Below are 25,993 nucleotides of genomic sequence, written 5' to 3' on the forward strand. Positions count from 1 at the left end.
ACCTGAGGCATCTAGGATTCTGGGTGTTTCCGTACTTTGACGACTGGCTCCTAACCGCCACCACCGAGCACCTGTTAGCCATGGCAAGAGACACTGCCATTCATCTCTGTTCAGAGCTAGGCATTACCATCAATTTTGAAAAATCTGCCTTGTTGCCTTCGCAGCATTATACCTTTATAGAAGCAGACTTAAACACAATAGACATGGTAACAAAGCTGCCTCACGAAAGGGTACTAACGTTTTGCTATCAAATATCTATCTTGCTCATGAAGAAGAAAGTATAGGCAAAGTTTGTTCTCAAGGTACTGGGCTCAGTGGCAGCTGCAATAACATTAGTCTCTCTGACACGTCTACACATGAGAGTGTTACAGTGGCTACTCTTTGCTCAGTGGTCCATGCAGCAGTTGCCCATGTCACACGAGATCCTCATTAGAGACACCTGCAAGAAGGATCAACGATGGTGACATCAGTCCATGCAGGTAACCATAGGCAAGTCATTTGTTCTTCTCCAACCCATAGCTACAGTGACCATGGACGCCTCCCAGATAGGGTAGGTGGGGGGCATTATCTGGGACAGACTGTCCAAGTGACTTGGCAGGAACAGAAATACCACTTGCACATCAATGTCCTAGAGATGAGAGCGGTGCTTCTGGTGTTGCAGGCATTCCAGACTTCTCTTCCACTAGGTACAATTGCAATTCAGACAGACAATATGTCTGTCGTGTGGTATATAAACAAATAAGGCAGAACCAAATCTTACCCCCTCTGTCAAGAGGCTCAAAGAGTATGGCAATGGGCAATATCTTTTCAACATTATCTGATCGCAATGCATATTCCGGGGAAGTCTAATGTGATAGCGGACAAATTAAGCAGGGCAATTCTTATGCCTCAAGAGTGATCCCTGAAACAGGAAATTGCTAACCAAATTTTTCGCAAGTGGGGCCAACCTTGCTGTGACCTCTTTGCCACATCCATGAAAGCCAAATGCAGCAGCTATCTTGCCCTAATTCCCCCTCTGGGAGAGTCACCCATGGATGCTCTTGTTCACGATTGGCCCCGGGGACTTCTTTATGCATTTCCCCCATTTCTACTAATAACCAAAGTTCTTCAGAAAGCCAAATCATTGCATTGCAGGCTAATCCTCATTGCATAGTACTGGCCTCGTCAGATATGGTTCCCCTTCTTATGGCCCCATCTCTAGGAGGAGCCTTGGATCCTGGACCCAGTACCGGATCTTCTGACTCATCAGTCAGGAAAGCTCTATCCCGTCATTCAAACCCCCAAGCTGACAGCTTGGTTTCTCCACTTCCCATCTTAGCCAGGCTTCCAGACATGTCCCCAGCAGTGCATCACATTCTAGTTTCATCACACCAGACTACTACTAGAAAACTTTATGCTAGCAAATGGAAAAGGTTTTCTTGTTGGGCTGACCAAAAATAATATTGATCCCTTTACAGCCCCTATAACTACAATTCTGGAATTTGTAGCAGAAACATTTAATTAAGATGCAGCTGTGGCCACTATACGAGTACAACTACCTGCCATATTCATAGGTTCATAGGTAGGTACTAGGCTATCGGCCCGAGGGCCTACATAAGCCTAGCCAACAAGGTTCCCTGTCTTACGCCACCCAAGAAAGTTATTTTCCTGTGCCACTATCGAGCAGAGACACAGAAGTTATCCATGGGGTGTATTTCCTATTTCCCATCCACTCATCAAGATTTGTCTTGAAGAGTGCAAATAAAAAACTTTGCTTGACATAGATGGGTAGCCTGTTCCAGAGTATGGGAAGTCTCTTGGACAGGAATCTATCCCTCCAGCATGTCCTGTTTATTGTGGTGACAAGGTTTAGGTCCCTAGACCGTGTAGCTCGGAGGGATTCGGATTTCTTTAGGTGTAGCATGTCCAACAGCTCTGGGTTTGACATAGCTTTATATGTTAGGCAGAGATCACCTCGGAGTAGATGATAAGCTATGGAGTAAAGCTGGAGTTTTTTGAGACGGTCAGTGTAGGGCATCTATTTGAGGCCAGTAATCCTCTTTGTGAGGTACTTCTGTGGCCTTTCCAGCTACTTCAGATGTCTTGTGAGGTACATTCCAATAGGGGCGTTGTACTCTATAATGGGTCTAATGAGTGTCGAGTAGAGGGGAACAATGACCTCTTTTTTTTTCCTGGATGAGAACCCTTTTATAAAGAGGTGTACCATGTAGAAGGACTTCCTGACTACTGTGGCGATGTGACTATCAAAGGACAGACTACTGTCCACCTGGGTCCCAAGATCTCATCACACATTCGGTGTTAAGTAGACTGCTGTCTATGTAGTAGTTCATGGGTACAGAGTTTTTACCAAAGGGGATGACAATGCACTGTTTGGCATTGAGCTTGAAGCCATGGCTCTGACACCAGGCATCTATCTCAGCGAGGCCCTTCTGTATGATTTCCACATCATTTGGGGACTCGACTATGGTTCCTAGTTTGCAGTCATCTGCGAACTTCATTAGCCAGAGGCCTTCTGTGTTAGCCTGTACTTCAGAGAAGTAGATACCAAACAGGAGAGGTCCCAGGACTGAACCCTGTAGTACTCCACTTGTCACTGGTTTGAGGTCAGATTTGGAGTGTGCAACTTTTACAGTGTGGGTTCTGTCAGTGTGCCAGTTGGCAACCCATCTTGTGACGTAGGGATTTATACCTAGTTTAGTGAGTTTAGCTATAATTCCAGAATGGGCGATGGTGTCGAAAGCCTTGGCGAGGTCAAGATAGGCTGTGTGAACCACCTTACCATCATCTATGGCTTTGGTGACTGCCTCAGATAAGTTAATCAGGTTCAGGAGGCATGATCTGCCTTTCACAAACCCAAACTGGGTGGGATCCAGAGTTTGGAGGTTACCAATGTCTTTGCTTATGAGTTCCATGATGATACGTTCCATGGCCTTGCAGACCAGACTTGTACGGCTAATAGGGCGATAGTTCCCGGGATCAGTGGTGGCTCCCCCTTTTTTAGTGGGATAACTTGATGCTGTACGCCATTCAGTGGGCACAAAGCCTGATGTGAGGTGTTAGAAAAATATGTATTAATGTGTGTATTCTTAATGCCAATTAATGATCAAACCCTCTGACAGACTTTTTCCAGAGTGTATTTGGAGGGGGGGGGGTTCCATCTTTATGAACATACTGATTGTCATTGGGGTGGGATTACTCCTAATAGGAGTTTGTGTTTGTTGTGGAATCCCCTGCATGAAGAAATTAATCAAAGAATTTATAGATATATCAGTATCTAAGACTATGTATCAAAGTACTGAATTTGAAGAGCTGCTAGAATGTGAAACACTTTCATAAAAGTTTAAACTGAATGACTTTCTTAACTGCAAATCCTGAGTGAAAGAGGTTAGGAAAAGAAGCAAACTGTTTATTCTTTTTCGAAAATAGAATTAAAAAGTATTAACAGGAGGGAAATGTTAGAAAAATATGTATTAATGTGTGTATGCTTAATGCCAATTAATGATCAAGTGATTTAATACGCTTTTCATTCTATTTTTCATGCACTGTGTTATATATAATTGAGTTTCATATGAGACTGAAAAAGATGCTTTATGAAAACTGCAGTATGCTTTCTGAAACTTGCAAGTTGCCCTCTGACCTAGTAACTGCTAGCACAGCAATACTCATGTTTATGCCTTTTGGAAATGTACTTGAGAAGCAGGTGCTTATCTGCTAGGTCAGGAACGAATGAATGAACAATACTATATTCTGTAAATGTAATGATTTTAGACAATCAGCTCTGTTCGAAGCATGAGAACATGTGCAGCTGCAGTAACTTAGAGATAAAGTAGACAAAGGATTATTAGAGAAATGAACTGCTAGCATTGTGCTTGAATTAGCCATAGTACCTTGTATAGTAACATAACATGTATCTAACTGGGAGTAATCAAGGCCATGTTGTTTTCCTCAGGAAGTTTCACATAAAAATTGATAAATCAGCAGAAATTCATGGGAATGATGGTCAGCAGATGATGATGAAAAAGGTGGTAATCTGTTACGTCAGCTTGGTAGGCCATAACCAGTTTGAGAATGTATAAAAATTAAAGTATTTCCTGTTTCTGGTTAGACAAACTCTGTATTAGCATGTTTTTGTCTCCTTGCTGCAAGATTAAAGTGCCTTAACCTGAACCTACCGTGTTTTGATAATTTTTAAAGTATATTTTTCCTTTGACATGAGGCTATGATTGAACATGGTGTTTAGGTAACTACCATGTAGGAGACATGGGATCCAATATAATGTCTCATACATTATACAAAGCTTTTCTGAGAGGTACATTCCTTTTAAGATCTCCAATAAGAGAACTACCATCTCCATGGGATCTAAATTTGGTACTGACTGCTTTAACTCTTCCCCCTTTCGAGCCAGCTGCCTGTTGCCCATTAAAGTTCTTAAAATGGAAGGCAATCTTTTTAACAGCCATTACTTCGGCTAGGAGAGTTTCAGAAATGCAAGCTCTATCTATCCGTCCTCCCTATTTGATTTTCCACAAAGACAAAGTCTCTCTTAGAACTAATTCTTCCTTTCTCCCCAAAGTCTGTTCTGAGTCCAGTTTAAATCAGTCTGTTGAACTTGCCTGTCTTTTCCCCCAACTATGGCAGCAAGGCAGAATACAAGCTTCACCAATTGGATGTCCATAAGCAGTTATGCTTCTGTTTACACAGGACAAAGCAGTTTAGAAAATTGGACCAGTTATTTGTTTCAGTTTCGGAAAATAGAAAAGGAACTTCAGTTTCAAAAGTCACTTTATCCAAATGGCTTACAGATACCATTACTTATTCATATAGTTTTCAGCATAAGCAGTTGCCAGGAAAAATTTGAGGCCATTTTACTAGAGCTATGTCAACTTCCACTGCCTTTCAAGCCAGACTACCCTTAAGTGCTGCAGCCACTTGGGTCAACCCTCATACCTTTATCACACATTACAAAGTAGATGTGGCCTCCCGGAACAGGACTTCCTTCGGTTCCAGTGTTCTGAAGAGTTTATTCCCTTGAGCCACCAGGAAAGAAGGTGCTGGGGACGCTGTCCCAACCATCAAGAATGAAGTCGAGATAGGACAACATAACATAAGTTATGTACTTACTATAGCGTTCCATGTTTGTTGTCCATAATCTCACCTTCATTCTTGCATCCCACCCTCCTTCCCCCTTCCTGGAGGATCGAGAGGAAATTTTTGGAACCGGTCATACGTTCTCTGATTCCTTTTGTGCCTCATGAGACATGTGCAGAGGATTATTGTGTTACCTAGTGGGTTAGATAGTCTAGTGATGGATATTTGCAAATGAGATCTGGGTAACTGTCGCTAGGCATCATGGGATAAGGTATAGCCTCGAACCTGTGAAAGCTCTTGAGCTTTAGTATGTGGTTGAGTCCGAACCGATGCTCAATTCCGAACCCAACCATCAAGAATGAAGGCGAGATTATGGACAACAAGCATGGGATGTTATGGTGAGTACATCATTTCTTTTTTTTTAGCTGTGCCTGGCTGCCTTATCTTTTGTTTGTTCTTACAGCAGACACACCAAAATAATCCAAAAACATTCTGGCCATTGTTCAAAAATCTACTAAATGCAGGCCAAAGTCAACAACTCCCTCTCTCCCCAGAAGACACTTCATCAACAGTCACTAATAACTTTAACAAATACTCCCTTGAAGCAGTAGCCTCACTTATCAAAGACATCCCTGACCAACAAAATCCCCTGCAAGCTCACTTCTCACTCAAACCTGTGTCTACATCTACCATAAGAAAATATCTCCTAAAACTGGAAACTACAAGCTTTGCTGTAGACAGTCTTCCTCCTGAATTCCCAAAAACTGCAGCAGAAGCTCTGTCATATCCAGCATCTGTACTAATAAAGTGATCCATTCTAGAATCTCATGGTCCAACCATTTGGAAGAATATATGCATACTTTCTGTTTATAAAAGCGGACCCTCTGCTGATTACTTCAGCTTCAGACCAATAGCCATCCTGTCACCAATATCCATAATATTAGAAAAATGCATCCTTTTCAAGTTACTCCAGTACCTTGCCATAAAAAATCTTCTCTTCCTCACACAACATGGTTTTCCTCCTAACCATAGCACCACAACTGCTCTGCTTCACTTTACTGACAGCATTACTAAAAACAGAAATACCGGAAACCTAGTATTGTCCTTATTCCTATGCCTCTCCAAAGTATTCGACAATCTCTGTCACCATAAACTATTAATAAAACTCTCCTGCTTGGGTCTCTCTTCCTCCTCCCTCTCCTGGTTTAACAGCTACCTAACATTGGACGGGAAATAGGAAATTCACCCCAGGATCACTTCTGTGGCTCTGCTCAACAGGGGCACAGGAAAATAATTTTTGGGTGGCGAAAGCCAGGAAATCTTTATGGCTAGGCTTGTACAGGCCCTAGGGCCAATAGCCTAGTACCTATCTATGAAACTATAACAGATAGATTCCAAGCAGTCAAATGGCAGCAAGAATACTCTATAGTTGTACTAATTATTGTAGGAGTGCAACAAGGTTCCATACTTGAACCCCTCCTGTTTTAACATATTTGTGAATTATCTACTCACTGCTTCCAAGCACACCACAGCCTGTAACCTACGAAAACTTCAAGAAATTGCTCAAGAGATCTTTACAACTGTAGAATCTTGGTTAGACAACATACAACTCCTACTTAAACCCTAAAATTAAATTACTAGTTTTTACTGCAAAAACATTCTCCCAAAGCAAAACTCCTGTGAAAATCATTTCATGAAATAACACCCTGATTGAACAGGTCCCTAACACCATACTCTTCTGAGTCGCAATTGATGACAACTTGAAATCTGACCTACACTTCCTACCCCACCCTACACTATGCCTCCCCACTCTTTAATAACCTACAAACATCCACACACTGTTGTAAGTGAACATATGTGTTTGTTTTTTCTGAAGAAGTCTTTGAAAGCGAGTAATAAACGTAAGTTTACACTAATTTCCTGGTCTATCCTTATTACTGGCTATTCCAGTAGTGTTTTATTAGTTCTGGTTTTATGGAATTGTGAACCTTTGTGTGCATCCACACAAACAAAGCTAGAATGATGCTACAATAAAATAGCTAACTTTGCTGCATATCACCCTATTAGAACTCATCACTATTCTGCTATTAAACAATTAAATTAGACCGAACTCCCACCATCACCTCCACTATAGTCTGCTACCACTAGCTCATACTCTAATATATTACCTTGATAAGTATCTAGTACTAAAAGGCGTGCTTCAACATTACCACCTCACCTTGGACTGAACTCCCACATCACCTCCACTATAGTCAACTACTACTAGCTCATACTCTTAATATACAGCCCTGATAATTGTCTGGCACTAAAAGGCATGCTCTAACACTACCATCCTACCAGACCTATTCACTCTACAGACAAATTCCTCCTCTGCATCACTAAACCCCAAAATGCATCATGAGACTCCTTATACTCAAACTTCTTAGTTACCCTCCATCCTGACATTCAAAACACATCTAAGAAAACTCCTCTCATTATCCTGGCCCTGTAGCTGTACATCTGTCTCCTTGATAAGTATAACATCTTTGCTTCTTCCTCTACTACACTTCTGTTCTCCTCTACTGTTTACCATCTGTCACTCTGTCTTCACCCATTCTACCTATGTCTCTCAACACTTTTTAAACTGTTATCACTCATTTTATTTATATCTCATAATTAAATCAACCTTTTAATAGATTCATAGGTGTATACTAGGCTAATGGCCTTGGAGCCCTTACAAGCCTAGCCCATAAAAGTGCCCTGGCATTGTGCCACCTGATGTTAGGTCCCATTGCCTCTATCCAGTAGCACCACTGGAATGATCCCTGGAGTGAACTTTCTGTTATAGGTTCATAGGTTGGTACTAGGCTATCAGCCCTAGGACCTATACAAGCCTAGCCATAACAAATCCCTGGCTATTTCTTCCCACACTATTTACTTCCTTGGACCCCTGTCTAGCAGGGCAACTGACGTGATCCCCGGGGTGAATTTCCTTTCTCCTATCCAATCGTCAAGGTTCCTTTTGAAGAGGGCCAAAGAGGCACTCTGCTTGACATGTATGGGCAATCTATTCCAGAGTCTGGGGAGTCTCTGGGTCAGGAACCTATCCCTCCAGCATGTTTTGTTTATTGTGATGACAAAGTTTAGATCCCTGGAGCATGTGGCTCTGAGAGATTGGGATTTCTTTAATAGTAGCATGTCCAACAGCTCTGGGTTTAACATGGCCTTGTATGCTAAGCAGAGATTGCCCCTGAATAGATGATATGCGACAGAGTATAGCTGGAGTTTGTTAAGGCGGTCAGCGTTGGGCATCTGCTTTAGGCTGTGATTCTTTTAGTGAAGTATTTATGCGGCCTTTCCAGTTGTTGCAGATGTCTTGAGAGGTACATATCAAATGGTGCGTTGTATTCTATAATGGGTCTAATGAGGGATGAGTACAGTGGGACAATGACCTCCTTTTTTCTGGATGAAAAGCCCTTAGTGATGAGGTGTGCCACAAAGAAGGATTTCCTGACTGTTGTGGTGATGTGGTTATCGAAGGTGAGACCACTGTCCACCTGTGTCCCTAAGTCTCTTATCACACTTTCGGTGTTTAGTGTACTGCCACCTATATGGTAATTCACGGGTACATGTTTTTTCCCAAAGGGGATAACTATACATTTCTTGGCATTGAGCTTGAGCCCATGGCTCTGGCACCAAGCATCTGTTTCTGTTTCCCATCCACTCATTGAGATTTCTTTTGCAGAGGGCCGGCAAGGTGCTCTGCTTGACATGTATAGGAAGCCTATTCCCATAGTATGGTCAGTCTCTGGGTGATGAATCTGTCCCGCCAGCATGTTCTGTTGATTGTGGTGATGAGGTTGAGGTCTCTGGAGCATGTGGTGCAGAGGGATTGGGATTTCTTTAGGTGTTGCATTTCTAGCAGAGCTGGGTCAGACATGACTTTGTAAGTCAAGCAGAGATCGCCTCTAAGTAGATAATAAAAGACAGAGAATAGCTGAAGTTTCTTAAGTCTGTCCATGTAGGACATGTGTTTAAGGCCTAGGATCTCTTCGTGAGGTACTTCTGTGGCCTCTCCAGCTGTTGTAGGTGTCTAGTGTGGTATATGCCAAATGGGGCATTATACTCAATGATTGGTTTAATGAGGGATGAGTAGAGAGAAATGATGACCTCTTTCTTCCTGGATGCAAAACCCTTGGTTATGAGATGTGGCGCATAGAAGAACTTTCTGACCACAGTGGCAATGTGGTGGTCGAAGGAGAGGTTGCTGTAAAACCTGTATGCCCAAATCTCTTATAACACCTTCAGTGTTTAGTGGGCTCCCATCAATGTGATAATTAGTGGGAACTGAGTTTTTACCAAAGGTAAATAAAATTTGTAAATAACTCAGTACTTTGTATTCTGACATCTGTCCTACTGCATAGTTAGTTAACTATATCCATAAAGAATATAATTAGTATAAGAAATATTATAGCAATAACCCACACCTTGGTGTGGGTAATGCTGGATTTGCCCACTATTGGTGTGGTTTGGTCATGAGGTCGAAGTCCGAGTGGCCAAACAAAGACAACCGTGGGTAGCATTACCCACACCCAGGCATGGGTTATTGCTATTATACAATGACATTATTTAAGAAAAAACATAATTAATTTTCTTAAATAATGGCATTGTATAATGCCTCCTTGCTGCCCTTCCACAGCTGTCTGGTATTCTGCGGCAGTTCTGATGTACTGCATGCATGCTACGCAGTACATCAGAGTTGTGAAGCAACGGAGAAAGCAAGATCTCCGTTGCTTTTTACAAACTGTCTCGCTATGTTAAAGGAGTTTAACATAGCGAGACAGCTTTAAAAAAAGCAACGGAGAATCTCTGTTGCTTTTTTAAAGCTGTCTCGCTATGTTAAACCCATTTAACATAGCGAGACAGCTTTAAAAAAAGCAATGGAGAAGGCAAGATCTCCGTTGCTTTTACAAAGTGTCTCGCTATGTTAAAGGAGTTTAACATAGTGAGACAAATCTCTGTTGCTTTTTTTAAAGCTGTCTCACTATGTTAAACCCATTTAACATAGCGAGGCACCTTTAAAAAAAAGCAATGGAGATAGGAAGATCTCTGTTACTTTTTTTAAAGCTGTCTCGCTATGTTAAACGAGTTTAACATAGCAAGACAGTGTTTAAAAAGCAACGGAGATCTTGCATTCTCCGTTACTGTAAAATTAGAGTTATACTAATGGAAAAAGTCCGGGTGACCAGACCTTTTTCCATTAGTATAACTCTGATTTACAATGTGCACGCTGACCAATCAGCGTGCATGTTTTGGAATATTAATGGGGGCTCCGTGTATAATTTTACTTTATGTATAGTTAACTCTTAGCTATTTTGACATTGTAAAATTTATTTTAATTGTATTCTGCCTGACATTGTTAATATAACTTAAAATATTTGGTTTGTACTGCACGTGCAAGAGCTTTTCTCCCCTGCCCAGCCAGACATCCCCTGTCAACAAATGTAAAATAAATAAATAAATTAAACTTGGGTACTGTATTGACAGAACTAAATCTTTCAGATATTCTGATCAGTTGTTCATTTGTTGTGAAGTTATGAAAGAATGGACAACCTGCGTCAAAACAGACTATTTCTAAATAGTTGTCTTGTGCAATTATTTTTTTTATATTCCCACCAAAGTAAAACTATCGCAGGCAGGGTAAAGGCACATTTTACCAGGGCCTTGGCTTCATCTAAGGTTTTTGGAAAGGGCTGTGCTCTAGAAGTGTTCTAGTAGCAACACCTTGGTCATCTGTACAAAGCACTACAAGCAAGATTCCTTCTACAGTTTAGGCTTTGCTGGGACCATTCTTCAAAGGCCCCTGTACCCTTGTTCTTCCACCTCCCAGTTTTCTAAACTATGGAAATCTACCCATATAACTTAGATCACTACAGCAGTGATCAGTATGAAGAACATAGTACAGTTGTGTAACTAAACTTATCATAACAGTACATGTTCGATTGATCACTGCTGCAGTAGCTGCACCCACCATCCATTCACCTTGTTTTTTGGTGTGTTTTTTATGCCAGGGTGTGGACATTTATTTTTGTTGTTAGCAGTGTCCTATCAGGATCCAGCCTCCCTCTCTCAGCTGACATGAAAGTTTTGAAAGCCTTGTCATGCCAAACCTTTCTTTTTAGTCAGTTTAGCTTGAACTGAGTAACATTTTGGGTTTGTTGAAGCTGCCCGGAGATCATTCAAATATCTACACACAAGTATTTACTTTCTGCAGGGACTTCTGGACTGTGATCCTGCTTGCTGCACTCTTTCTGCCTTTGGCAGTCATTCTATACAGCTTTATGCTGCTGCAGCAGAGGAACATTGTACAGTTGTGTAAGTAAATTTATCATAGCAGTAAAAGTTTAAATAGATCCCTGTTGCAGTACTACACCTGCCCTGCAGCCCCCTATTTGTTTCTCTGCCATTTACCCTTAGTTGGGGTAGGGTCTCTGGTACCTTTGTCTCTATTTTTTTCTGTCATGACATAAGTTGACACATTTTGCCTTCTCTGGATGTAGCATATCCTTTGGTTGTAGCTGCCTTATTAAGAGAGACAAGAAAGCTCTGAATTTTATATCCTGTGCAGCCTTTCTATATCAGCACACCCCCTGTGCTTTTGCATACATATGGTGATGCATCCCATATAGCTTTATGTTACTACAACAGTGATCTGTTTCAACATCTTGTACTAATTGACCTTATTAACTATGATACTAAAAGTCTTCTGTGGCTAGATCCAAAGCAATTTGGATTTTTCAAGGGTAGATCCTGCTTGGTGAATCTGGTTAACTTATTTTGAAGGGATAACACAGACTGTGTTGGCAGTAGTCATGCTTTATAGACACACAACTTAACTCAACCTGGTGAATGCATTTCATAGCATTCTTCATGCTAGCATAATGAACACGCTAAATGCCCTTCAAATTGAAGATGGCTATCAAATTGGTTACAAGATAAAACCCACACAATGAGGATGGAGTGTTTCCCCTTGAGAGTATGAAGGTAAGTAGTGCTGCTGTGCAGGGCTTAGTTATGGGACCTCTGTTGTTTATCATTTACTTTTTGAATCTCGAGACCACAAACCAAGATCTCTTAGCCATTATGACAAAGGGAGATAATTATGTCATTTGTGAATATTAACATGATTTATATAAGATACTTGTGTTATAACTGTATTAGAACAGTATGGCTTGTGTATATCAAACGGATCTGTACAGACATGTGTTAAAATTTTATAAAGTGCTTGTGCTTAAATGGTAACCACAGTCTGCCCTACTGGAAAAGAACAGAAATGTACATGCACTATTGTAACTGTTTAAATGTATAAGGAATATAAGAGGTTAACTTCAGAAAAAATAACTGAAATTAAATTACTTTATAGGCTAGGCCGGAGACACAGTGTCTGTACTGTGAAGCTTTCTGTATTTTCTTCAGAGTGAACTAATTGCTAGTTTTGAAAGGATGAAGGAATGTAATTGTTTTATGACTTCCAGCATCTAACAAAGATCTGAGGTCTATGTATTTTCACAGGTAGATGCTAAATACTGCTAGCTTCCAGCAGTGGGGATTCACCTGGGCAAGAGTCATATGACAAGAAATGATGTCATTCTGCAAGCTTTGCAGCAGTAATATTTGAGATATTAGTTAGAGAGGCAGGGCATTCTGTATTCTGTCTTGGACCTGGCAAGAACCATTCACTACAGCATCTGCCCTTCTCTATAATAGTAAGTTCTTAAGGTATAGTAATTCTCCTAGATTCCATCAGAAATGTAGGGAAGCATAGTTTAGATATTTTTCTTTATTAATTTGAGACTGCCCTGCAATGTTATTTTAAATATCTCCTGTGGTTTTAAACTCTGATGACAATGTGAATATATATTTGGTATTGTCTTATTCTTTTATTATTTATTATTAAATATATTTAAACCTTTCATTGTGGCTGATCTGTATAGAGATACTTAAGCTTTGAGAGTACTTGCATGTTTATTTAGTGACACTGTGTGGGCCATTCAATAGCCTTGCTGTTGGTCAAACTACCATTTATATTAGATTGGGCACCCTTTGTTAAGGGCCTTAAAGTAGCTGATAAGGAGTTAACTGTTGGCAGTGGTAACTACCTTATAGTCTGGGCAGAAGGAGGCATAGCTAGTAAACCTGTGCCAGCCTTTCGCAGGTGTGTGTGTGTGTGTAAATCAAATCTCAAAGAGTGTGTGTTTCAGCTGCTTGGGCAGGGACACGAAGCACTGGTTGAACAGAGAGATTGCTGGAAGTCTTGGCTTGGTCAGCTGGCTGAGATCTCACCTCTATAGCTGTGCCAGTGGGGAGTCTTATTGGTAATCTGGAGAAAGAGGGATAAACCAGCCCCAGACAGATTGTGGTCTTTGTGTACTCTTAAGAGAAATTGCACTTGATGCAGAGAGCTACATCTGGAAATTTTGCTTTATTTAGACTAATCATAGAATGCAGTATATACAGATATATCAAACAACTGTAAAGATCCCAGAGATTCCTATCTTAAAAGATTGCTGGCTTAAAACCCTAAGCCACCTGAAAAGCCTGGAAGCACTGTCCATTTATTCAGTGATCCTGATGGGTGATATGTACCTTGCCATACATGCCATTATGGGCAAAGTAGTCCAGGATTACTTGTTTCTCCATATGTCAAACAGTCCCACTAAGATTAGGACCAAAGATCTAAACTTACATCAGAAAATAAATTACACTGGAGACCCTGATTCATTATGCAGTGACCCGTACTATTAATTAAGTAGTCAGATACATTATATTGCTTTAGATGGAAACAAGATGACTAGATGGGCATTCATAAATTTACCCCCTGACTTGATCGGCCTAGTCTTCCTTGAAAAAGTAGTAAGGTTTAACTGTGGAAACTGGTAAGGTATAAATGACCACTAGGCTCAGTCGCCATTTATTTCCTATGAACTGCTGTTATGGCAAGTTTACCTACACAACTGCACTTTCTCAGTCATTTAATGTTTATGTGCTGCTTCTCTCCTTGGAGCTCCACTGTAAATGGGCATCTTGCCCTGATGGACTATCTCGGTAAAATAATGGAAAATAAATATCTGCTCTACTGATCAAAATGAACTGGTGAAAGGCAGAAGCAAATTAAGGAACAGTTATAGCTTGCAGATTTTTGCATTCCACCATTTCAAGTTCCGATGACTTTATCTGGGGTAAGCAACTTTAAGCTGATTGTGGTGGTTACTCATTCATTAAACAGGCCCCACTGCCAAATCAAAGATGGATGCATCAAGCTAAAACACCAGGTCAGTATTATATCCAAATGATGAGTGACACAGATAATCACCTTGTGAAAGCCAAACCTCTTCATAATGCTGAGAAATTTTTGAACAAGAGCTGTGGACTCTTTACTGATGCCAATTAAGTCACTCATCCTTAGTCAGTTTGGGAACCCAAACAGCCTGACATTACTGGTAAGATAGTAGTTGAAGAGGAACCCACAACTTGCTCCTATTTCCATAATTTACTCAAAAGAGTTGGTAACCCATTCATAACCTTGGCCAGTCAAAATAGCAAATTAAAGCAAATCATAACCCCGTATCTGCCTTTGTCCATCCTGGGAAACTGCGTTATGAAGAAACTGTGGGGCACAAGCACCACCAACTAAGGAACAAAATTATATAACCAGATCTCCATAATAAAGGTCGGGTTCACATCATACAGCAGGTTGAAAATTATACTGGTTCTGTTACATGTGGGCCTAGCATTGGCACATAATGGTTGTACTAGGACTATTTGTACTCAGTATCATGATAATCTGATATGAAGAGTCAGCTCTTGTGGTAGCTGGGTGTATCACATAATGTAGAAATTCTAGCTGTGTCATTTCACCTGAGGGTAGCACCAGGTCAGTATCAGGTGAGCCGACACACCTAGGTATTTATGATCCTCCATGTGAAGTCACTTCTAATTCCTTATCTTGTATTTCTTAAGAATGTAGTATTTCCTTCATGAATAATAAAAAAAACAGGAAGCCACTGAGTATACACTGAGGAACAGCACTAGTAGACAACTTCTAGAATAAGTAACAATGTCATGGCCCATAAAAAAATGTTGATAGGTTGAAACAGATTAGAAGATGATTATTAAGATATCATAATAAGACTCAGCAAAAGTTGCCACCTGCAATAAAATATGATGTAGATATAAATAAGTTAATCCCCACCAATCTCTACATCCACAAAAATGGTAATTAAATCAGTACTTATGCCAGAAATATGGTATATGGGCTTAACCATGATTGTTCAAATAGGTATATGATACAAAGATGGCAGAGGATGCTGTCATAGTTATTTTGATCTCACTCAAAACCAAACTGAGATTCAGACAACATTTAACTTGAAGGTAAGAGCTGAGCTCTTTGACAGTGAAATTTATATTGTGGCTGTACGTTGCTGTACTCTATGGTGTTTAAAAATAATGATGGCAAGCTTTCAGGGTCCCTGAAACATGTAATAAATGTGATAGTTTTTGGGGCAACAAGGATCAGGCAGTTGGAGGAGGAACATTGTGAAGCTTGGGTGGGTCCATACAATTTGTGGTTCAGACAGTCACTTATGCCACCTTGTATTCAAAGGCTTCTTCTTCCTTTTTTATTTATGAAGGAAATATTGTATTCCAAAGTGGTACAGCTGGCATTTAAACCATATAGGACAGGTGGAAAAAGGAAAGTGGGGAATACAGGAGACAGAGGATAGGCAGAATCTGAGTTGTAATTAGGGCAGGGCAATGGAGATGTGTGCCCCCAGTGTAAGCTGTGAGGGGGTGCTGTCAGCAGGTGCCATTGATGCAGGAATGTTAACCCAACTCACTTTTGTCACAGTGTGCCCATCATTCTACAGAATGAGGTGCATGGTTCTCAATTTTGTCACAGTGTTGCCATCATAATACAGAATGAGGTTCATGATTCTTGGTTTTGTCACAGGGTGCCCATCATACTACAGAATGAGGTGCACGGTTCTCATTTTTGTCACTTTGGCATTGTTTTATGAATCTGCAAGGATATCACAGCTTCATAAATGATTACCAATACTGTAGATGTGGTCATGGATGAAGAACCCATTGTGTAGCAAGCTGCTTTTTACCAAAAAAAATCAAGGCAACATGTTTTCTGTCTGTTTTCTTGCAGGCTATCAGACTCAGTGTAAATGAAGAGGTGGAGCTGTCTGTAAAGTTTGATCCCACCTATAAAGATGACTTCTACTCGTGGGTAGCAGAGGAAATTCTCACAATTCAGTACCACGAGCATCCACATCGGGAGTATGTGTCACTGCGTGGTGAGGTGCATTTCCCAAATCTCTATTTTGAAAGTATGGTTGTGGACTTTGGCTGCATCTTAAATGATACTGAAGTTGTACGGCACATTGAGATGACTAACTGCAGCCCACTTCCTGTCAAGTTCCATTGGTCTTTCTTGCTGGATGATTGGGAGAGCCAAATCAGGTAGGCAAAGTTTCATAATTATGTCACATTTAACTTGAGATCATTAAGTGCATTAAGAATGTACACAAAGATAACTTTTAAACAAATGTTCATGTAAGTCATAGTAGTCCTTAGTTTTATCTTTTATCTCCTGTTTCTGTCCCCTTCCAATGTTGATTTCCTCTCTCTGGCAGAAATTTCATTGTACTGTCAGGTAGGACTGTGATCAGTTGTTAACCATTTTTCTTGAATTCATAGTCATATTCCTTGGGTAAGAAGATGATGAATGCAGTTATTTCTTTGTGGTTACATGATGGCATTTAATTCAGCTGTATAAAACTATTGCAGTAGCATATCTTTATAGGTGGCCATTGCAAGCGTCTTCTTTTTCAGTGGTCCCTGTAACTTATTCTCTTTCAGTTTGTCATTTTTGTACTTTATGTAAGAATTTATCTATGTATTTGGAGCTTTTCTCAACAGATGTCTACTGAAAAAGGGACTAAACTGCCCAGTCAAGCTATTTCAGTAATGAAATGAAATACATTAATTAAATTGTATTCTCTCTTTACCTTTACTAAAGCCCCTGATACCTTTGTGTTTTCTGAACTCATAGGATAACAGTCTTCGTTAACATGCTTATCATTCTTGGTCCCCACCAGCATCTTACTTGTTAGTTTATAAATGATAAAAACTCAGCAGAAATAATAGGACATAACAGTTTTCTTAGTCGTATAACAGTTTTATGGCTGGACCCTTGTTGCAGCTGATTCACACACCAACATTTATACAGAGCAGTTAGTTTCTTTGAGCTAATTGTGATTGAATCATGTTAGTTATGGTTAATCGAATCTCAGTGAACACATAGATATGGAATTATCTTCTTGGAAGACCCATGTTAAAGCCCATTCCAAATGTTTGAGGAGTCGATATTGTGATGAATTTGTGTTGTTTTTGTGAGATTTAGTGAAAAGCATGTTTGAAAATGTAATTATATATATATATATATATATATATACACACACACACACACACACACACACACACACACACACACACACACACACACACACACACACACACACACACACACACACACACACACAGTTCCCCTTCAAACCATTGAACATTTAAAACATCGAAGTACAGATCATCAAGACCAGAACTTCGAGTTTTAAAACATCGAAGGTTTGAAGGGGAAGAAAAAGGTAAGTGTAGGTTGGAGAATGTTGGTGTTTTTGCAGGGCACTAAGGTGTCCTGCATACTGTGTGTGTGTCTATGTGCCATCTGTGTGATGGCACTAGAGATGTACGGAAAATCTCCCGTTTAGCACTTCTGCATATAGCGCTAAATGGGAGATTTCCCTTTACTCCACTGTAATGCGGTCTCGGAGTTGGAATATTAAAATTGATAACATTTCTTTTTTTTTTTTTTTTTTTTTGGTTACACTTGTAACATTCGATGTTCTGTTCATAACTTCGATGTTTTGAAATTTCGATGGTTAGAAGTGGAACCATACACACACACACACACACACACACACACACACACACACACACACTTCCAAAATGTCATACTGTTTAGGTTAACTACTGCAGAACTAAATCACCAAGAGCATATTTTTCATCTTTATTCAGTTCCCTTTCGATTTTTATATTCCTCCCAACTCCCCTGCAAATGTTTACCAGATATTAATAGTTTTGGCCTCAACATAAGTATTCATTAGCAGCGTAGCATAGGTTCATAGGTAGGTACTAGGCTATCAGCCCTAGGGCCAATACAAGCCTAGCCAAAAAATGTACCCTGGCTTTCGCCACCCAAGAAAATTATTTTCCTGTGCCCCTGTCGAGCAGAGCTACAGAAGTGATCCTCGGGGTGAATTTCCCATTTCCCATCCAATCATCAAGATTTTTCTTGAAGAGTGCTAATGAGGAGCTCTGTTTGACATAGATAGGTAGTCTGTTCTAGAGTATGGTAGGTCTCTGGGACATGAATCTATTCCTCCAGCATGTGCTGTTAATTGTGGTGACATGGTTTAGGTCCCTAGAGTGTGTAGCTCGAAGGGATTGGGATTTCTTTAAGTGGAGCATGTCCAACAGCTCTGGGTTTGACATAGCTTTGTATGTTAGGCAGAGATCGCCCCTGAGTAGGCGATATGCGATGGAGTAAAGCTGTAGTTTTTTGAGACGGTCTGCATAGGGCATCTGTTTGAGGCCAGTAATCCTCTTTGTGAGGTATTTCTGTGGTCTTTCCAGTTGTTGTAGATGTCTTGTGAGGTACATACCAAAAGGGACGTTGTACTCTATAATGGGTCTAATGAGTGATGAGTAGAGGGGAACAATGACCTCTTTTTTTCTGGATGAGAATCCTTTTGTGATGAGATGAGCCATGTAGAAGGATTTCCTGACCACTGTGGCGATTTGATTATCAAAGGAGAGACTACTGTCCACCTGTGTCCCAAGGTCTCATCACATTTTCAGCATTAAGTAGACTACCAGCTATGTGGTAGTTCATGGGTACAGAGTTTTTACCAAAGGGGATGACAATACACTTTTTGGCATCGAGCTTCAGGCCATGGCTTTGACACCATGTATCTCTCTCAGTGAGGCCCTTTTTTAGTTTGTCCACATCATTAGGAGTTTCGATTATGGCTCCTAATTTGCAGTCATCTGCAAACTTTGTTAGCCAAAGACCTTCTGTGTTGGCCTGCACTTCAGAGAAGTAGATACCAAACAGGAGAGGACCCAGGACTGAACCCTGTGGTACTCCACTTGTCACTGGTCTGATGTTGGATTTGGAATCCGCTACTTTCACAGTGTGGGTTCTGTCCATGAGCCAGTTGGCAACCCATCTTGTGACATAGGGATTTATACCTAGTTTAGTGAGCTTATCTATAATTCCAGAGTGGGGGATGGTGTCGAAAGCCTTGGCGAGATCTAGATAAGCTGTGTGAACCATTTTACCCTCATCTATGGCTTTGATGACTGTTTCAAAGAAGTCAGTCAGGTTTAGGAGACATGATCTGCCTTTTACAAATCCAAACTGGGTAGGGTCCAGAGGTTGGAGATTACCAATGTCTTTGTTTATGAGTTCCACGATTATACATACCATGGCCTTGCAGTCCAGGCTCGGTAGTTCCCGGGGTCCGTCGTGGCTCTCCCTTTGTGGAGTGGGATAACCGTCGTGGTGTGCCATTCAGTAGGTACAAAGCCTGAGGTGAGGCTATGATTGAACATGGTACTTAGGTAGGGTGCCAGTTCATTCTGTAGTTCATGTAGAACGCAGCCTGGGATATTGTCAGGGCCCATGGATGCCGTGCTCTTCGCTTTGGAGAGTGTGTTTTTTACCTGTGCGGCCGTGATTATAGGAACTTTTCATTCTTCTGGTATAGAAATGGGCCCTCTAGGGGGTGAGAGGGGGGTAAAGTTAGCACTGAACCTATCTGCTAGGATATTGGCAACATCAGTTGGTTCTGTATATTTAGTGCCATTGTGCTGTAACTCAGAGCAGATCTGAGTGTTCCCATTTAGATTCTTGACATAGCTATAGAATGCTTTGTGGTTGTCTTTAGAGTCAGTGGCAATTTTGTTTTCGTAACTAGCTTTGGAGGATTTTATGAGGGATCTCAGCTTCTTACTGAGGTTGACCAGGGAGTTCCTCCAGTCATGGGATTTTACTCATTTTTGCAACAGTTTCTTTCTTCTGTTGTAGAGTTTGTTTATGGCAGAGGACCACCAGATTGGCTTCCTTTTTTTGGAGGATAACATCTTGGTTCTATTAGGGATAGCATGATCCATGCACTCGTGTAAGTGCTTATAAAGTGCATTTGTGTAGGATTCGGCAGCCATACCTCTATTGTCTGTCTGCATGGGTGTCATGAAGTTTGCCACTTCTGTCTTAAGAAGTATGAAGTTGGCTTTGGAGAAGTTTTTTACGATGGTTTCCCTAATAGGGGGTGGGGGTGGGATGTGGATGTCTAGGCTAATTAGCTTGTGGTTGGATCTGACCAACGAGGAATTGACCTCTGGTGTGAAACACCGGTTGCCCATGTTGGTAATGACCAGGTCTAGGATATTGCTGCCCCTGGTGGGGGTGTGAATAAGTTGATCCAAGGCGTTGGAATTTTTGAATTCTAGAAAACGTTGAGCAAAAGAGTTGGTACATGAGTAGTTGAAATCACCCATTATTAGGGTATTGGGTTGTACCCTAATACTTTCCAGTGTATCAAGAAATGAGGAGTGTGAATCCTGGGGCATGGTGGGGGGTCTGTAGCAAGCTACAATTTGGATTGCGGTCTTGTCCAGAGTTAGTTGCACTTGGATAATCTCGGATGCTTTATGCTGTGCAACTAGCCTGGAGGTGTGGATATCCTTAATGAATATGGACACGTCTCCGCCTTTAGTGCTTCTTTCTGGGTTAGGTGGCCGAAAGGTGTGGTATGAATTGAAGCCGGGTAATGCAGGGGTGCTCTCTGGAACTTTGAACCAGGTCTCTGTCACTGCACAGATGTCAATGTTCTCCATTTTAAGGAGTGCCTCGAGTGAGTGCATTTTGAGGTTTAGACTTCTAGCATTGAGTAGCATTACCCTCAGATTTTGCTTGCCTGTACCTGTTACAGTGCTGAATTTGTCATTTGAACCTTGCCTAAAAAAGGCACTATAGGGGTGGCAAGAGGCTTAGCCAGTATCCGGAATCCTAAGGGCGACAGGTGTAGGCCATTTCTGGCAAAGCATCATGGACTGTCGATCATGTCGTCCCAGGCAGACAAATACTGGATCCCCTTAGAATGACACCAGAAGCTTAGCCAATTGTTGAAGTCAATCATTTTGTCCTTGTACTGTGATATCATTCTAGGTGATGGCAGGATGCTACTCAGGGTTAGGGTCATACCTGCCTGGGATACAAGATCGGAGAGCTCCTCCATGTCTCTTTTCATGTAGTCTAGGGAGGTGCGTCTCAGGTCATTCACACCAACATGGACAATGACAGTGTCATATTTGTACTTATTGTGAAGTGACCTGAGTGCATGCGTTATGTGGCGGATCCTGGCACCTGACAGGCAGTTGACAGTAACTTTCTCCTTGTTTAGTGTAGTGAGTGGAACGTCAGTGTGCCTGACTATAGAGTCACCTATGACTAGAGTGTTGGGTACGTTGTTATGCCTTATGGGCTGTGGTTGAGTGGCACACTGAGTTTTTGGGCTATGTGTCATTTGGATTGTGTTGGGGGGTGGAGTTTGCTTGCGTTTATGCTTTGGATGTCCCTGATGCTCGGGCAGGTTTTTATTGAGAGCCTCCGCGAATGTAGGTGTGTGTTTTGTGTTACTGTGTGTGTGTTTTGGTGGTGTAGGTTTTGAGGGACTATGTGATGAGTGTGGTGTGGTGCAAGTGTTTACCTTCTCCTCTTGACTGTCTAGTCCAGTCTTGGGTGAAGAGAGCTTTGCTTCCAGTTTGGCTGTATAAGTGCATCTCTCACAGGTTGTAGTATTGAATTCTGTTTTCTGAAGGAGGCCATTAACTTCTGCTCCAGGTTAGTAATATTTGAATATTAAGTTACAGGTGAAAAAGACATCATTAAGAATTTGAGAATATATGCATACATTCTCTTTCAGATTTTTTTCTCCCTCTCCTCTCTCAACACTGCTTCTAAATCTTGATAAATTTCAGCTTTAACTTCTCCATTTGTTTAGTGATAGTGTTGCCAAGAAGGTATGTAGATGGAATTGCCTTACATTGATAAAAGTCTGCACACTTTTTATTCTGCTATATACTAATCTTGTAGTTGCCTCCACCTCAAGAAAATGGAATTCCTTTTATTAAGTCACCTGTGAGTTTGAATGTTGTCACTGAAAGGTTAGAAAATATTCCATTGTTTCCTACTATTCTTAAAGCTTGGGTTGTCATTTGTTCCACTTAATGCTGGAATTTCATCATTTCTGTAGATCTCCTAGGTGTAATGATGTGTCTATACTTTAAATATTTTATACAACTATGATTACTGTTTTACTCCTAACCAGTGGCTACATGTTAATTATTTGAAAATTGTTATACATGTCCTTCATTTTTATCTGAAGTCTGTTTCAAGTGTTGCTGTATTTTTTTTATTGATTGAGCCTTTTATTTTTTCTTTTATATCTTCTTGTGTATACATTGTTTAACAATAACATTTTGGCTTAAAGAAATGGAATTTCCATTGTTTGCAAAAAGCAAATTGGTCACCAAGTCAGACTGCAACTGCTGCACACTAGGACATGACAGTGTGACCATCATACTACAGAAAGAGGTGCACAGTTCTCGGTTTTGTCATAATTTGCACATCATTCTACAGAATAAAGTGCAATATTCTTGGTTTTGTTACAGTGTGCCCATCACAGTACACAATGAGGTGCGCTGATCTCAGTTTTGTCACAGTGTGCCCATCATAGTACAGAATAAGGCACACAGTTCTCAGTTTTGTCACAGTGTACCCATCATACTACAGAATGAGATACATGGTTCTCGGTTTTGTCACATCGTGCCCATCATTTTACAGAATAAGGTGCATGATCTCACTTTTGTCACAGTGTGCCCATCATTCTACAGAATGAGGTGCATGGTTCTCGATTTTGTCACCATGTTGCCATCATAATACAGAATGAGGTCCATGATTCTTGTTTTTTTCACAGGGTGCCCATCATACTACAGAATCAGGTGCACGGTTCTCATTTTTGTCACATCGTGCCCATCATTCTACAGAATGAGGTACATGGTTCTCGGTTTTGTCACAGTGTACCCAGCATACACCAGATTGAGAGGCACGGTTCTTGGTGTTGTCACAGTGTGCACATCATACTATAAAATGAGATGCACCATTCCCGGTTTTGTCACAGTGTACACATCATACTACTGAATGAGGTGCACAATTCCCACTTTTCATCGTGTCCATCATACTGCAGAATGAGGTGCACAACTCTGGGTTTTGTCACAGTATGCCCATCATACTACAGAATGAGGTGTACAGTTCTCATTTTTGTCACAGTGTGCCCATCATACTACAGAATGAGGTGGATGGTTCTCTGTTTTCTACAGTGTGCCCATCATACTACAGAACAGAGTGCACGATTCTTGGTTTTGTTAGTGTTTTATGCCTTTGGTCTTGTACTAATGGCAGTAAAGTAGACAGTCTTGGATTCTCGGTTTTGTTATTGTTTTTATGCCATTGCGGTGCATGTACTATTGAAATGTATGAATGGTGGGATTTATGTTTAAGTTTAGTTCATTAAAGCTCAGGTACACTATTGGCTGCTAACCAGTGAAAACTGGAATAATGTTTTAATAATTAATAAGACTCTTTCAGTGTTATCAGATGCATGTGACTTTATATGGTATACATAAAATAGCAGTGGCCCAGCAATCAATCATTTTGCATTTGTACAGCCTGCCTTGTGTTTTTTTTACCTTTCATTTAAAATGCCAGTTGCTGTAGGTCAACAGTCTTTGATAACTTCTGCCAGCTGATAACATAATGGTGTACAAATATTTGTGATTTTCATTTTAAATCCCTTTTCATCCGTTTTGTCTTCATTTTCTTACTCTTGCATGGCTTAAATTTTAGTAACAAGATTGTTTTCCAAGTTTTACTAAAATAAAAGGGTTTGCAAATGAAGATGAAGAACACTGCATTCAGCACACAGTCCTGAAAGTTTGAGCTTACCACTTCCTGATAGGACAGTAGTTAAATGCAATATATTTCAGTAAGTGTAAATGACTGTTTAACATAGTGGACAACCTGAGAATTCTGCTTCATTGATTGATTTCTTCTTTTGACCTCTGAAATTAGTTGCAGTTAGTTGTTAAGCAGATATTACTGTCTCTCCTTTTCACTACATATTTTCTTTTCTTCCTCCTTCTTAACTTAATTATTGAAGTTCTTTTCCAGCCAGTATCTGAACTCCCCCAATACGGTTTCCATCAGTTGCACCCTCTTCCTGCTAGGATAAGAATTGCACACAAGGCCTGTTCTTCCCCCATAGAAGACAACCAGCATATTACACTATACATCTGGGCCTCTACAAATAAGTATGTGTTTTTAGTAGTTTTGCCTTTTACCAGTAACTTCTGGAGGGATAATTTGCATTATACAACAAGAGACTGTACAAGCTTCCTTCATTTATTTCCTAAGAGAGCCTTCACTGCTCCATAAGTAATAACTGTAGTCATCTGAGCTACACACCTTCTTCTTCCTCTTCTCCTTTCAGCTTTTCCCAGTTAGGGGTCACCACAGCAGAACAACAGTCCGTAGAACGATCGACAGTGGAGTTTTACGGTGTTGAGTTGCCAGCCCAGTGCCCAACCTTCCACAGAAGACACACACATGCACACACTCACACCTAGGGCGAATTCAGAGTGTTCAATCCACCTACAGTATGTCTTTTGGAATGTGGGAGGAAACCAGAGCACCCAGAGGAAATGCACACAACCACAGGAAGGACACGCAGACTCCACACAGAAGGCACCCCAAGCCAAGAGTCGAACCAGAGAACCTCTTGCTGTGAGGTGGCAATACTAACCACTGCACAACTGCTGCTACACAGTATACATAAGCAAACTGTATCCTTGCAGTGAAACTAGCTAGATGTCAGCTTGTATTCTTCCCCCAACGTCTTTATGCCTGCATCTGCAGAGTTATCATTCCTTAATAGTAAACCCTTGTCATTTTATTTCCTGCACCCTTTTCTGTTACATCTATTTTCTCACACATCTATCAGTAAGAATCCACTTTCCCTTATTTCTGTTATATCCTGTGTAACACTCATAAGTCTGCTTTCCTTCCTCTTTTACTCTGTAGCCAACATCATAAGTAAAGTCCACAAAATCCATTTAGTTTTTTACCTAGTACTGCAGACAATGCCTATACCAATCCATTCTTTTCTGTTAAGGAAAATACCTTAAAATTATCTGTCACCTCTCACCTACACTGGGAAAAGACAGATGTTAAGTTGTCTATCTCGCCTTCATTCTTGCTGGATGGGTTCGGAGCCGACCTCGGCTCCGACTCGGCCACTCTAAAAGCTCGAGAGTTGGTTCCACCGGCTCGAGGCTCCCCTTATATCCCATAATGCTAGGCGTGAGTTACCTCAGATCTCGTTTGCCGCTACAGCATCGAGGTGTTGGTTTTCTACCGGCTTGTTGGTAAGTGTATTTTTTGTGAAATTAGCATACTTAAAACCCTATATTTTTAAGTTTAAATATATTTCCCTTAGTGTAGTGGATTTCTACCCCCTTTTTCCGAAAAATCCCATTTTTTTCCCACAAGAACTTTTAAAGTTCTCTCTCGGGCCTTCTGGCCTTTCCCCATCCCCTAGTGGTGTGTGTGTGTTACTCTTAATTAAACTTAGTTAATTGTTTATTTTCGAGTTTTACAAGTAAAATTAGTGTAATC

The 25,993-nt window shown here is 40.8% G+C and overlaps 1 protein-coding gene across 1 annotated transcript in view; it reads left to right on the top strand.

The window, feature by feature from the left end:
• The window catches only part of HYDIN (HYDIN axonemal central pair apparatus protein), a 6,673,197-nt gene that overhangs the window by 2,307,322 nt on the left and 4,339,882 nt on the right, over positions 1–25,993 (top strand). Inside the window, exon 22 of the mRNA XM_044079523.1 lies at positions 16,283–16,596. Within this exon, the coding sequence (XP_043935458.1) occupies positions 16,283–16,596 (314 nt within the window). The remainder of the gene's footprint in view (positions 1–16,282; positions 16,597–25,993) is intronic.

Source organism: Protopterus annectens, chromosome 8.part0, assembly GCF_019279795.1.
Source record: "Protopterus annectens isolate FY-2018-M chromosome 8.part0, PAN1.0, whole genome shotgun sequence".
In the NCBI taxonomy this organism is placed as follows: domain Eukaryota; kingdom Metazoa; phylum Chordata; order Ceratodontiformes; family Protopteridae; genus Protopterus; species Protopterus annectens.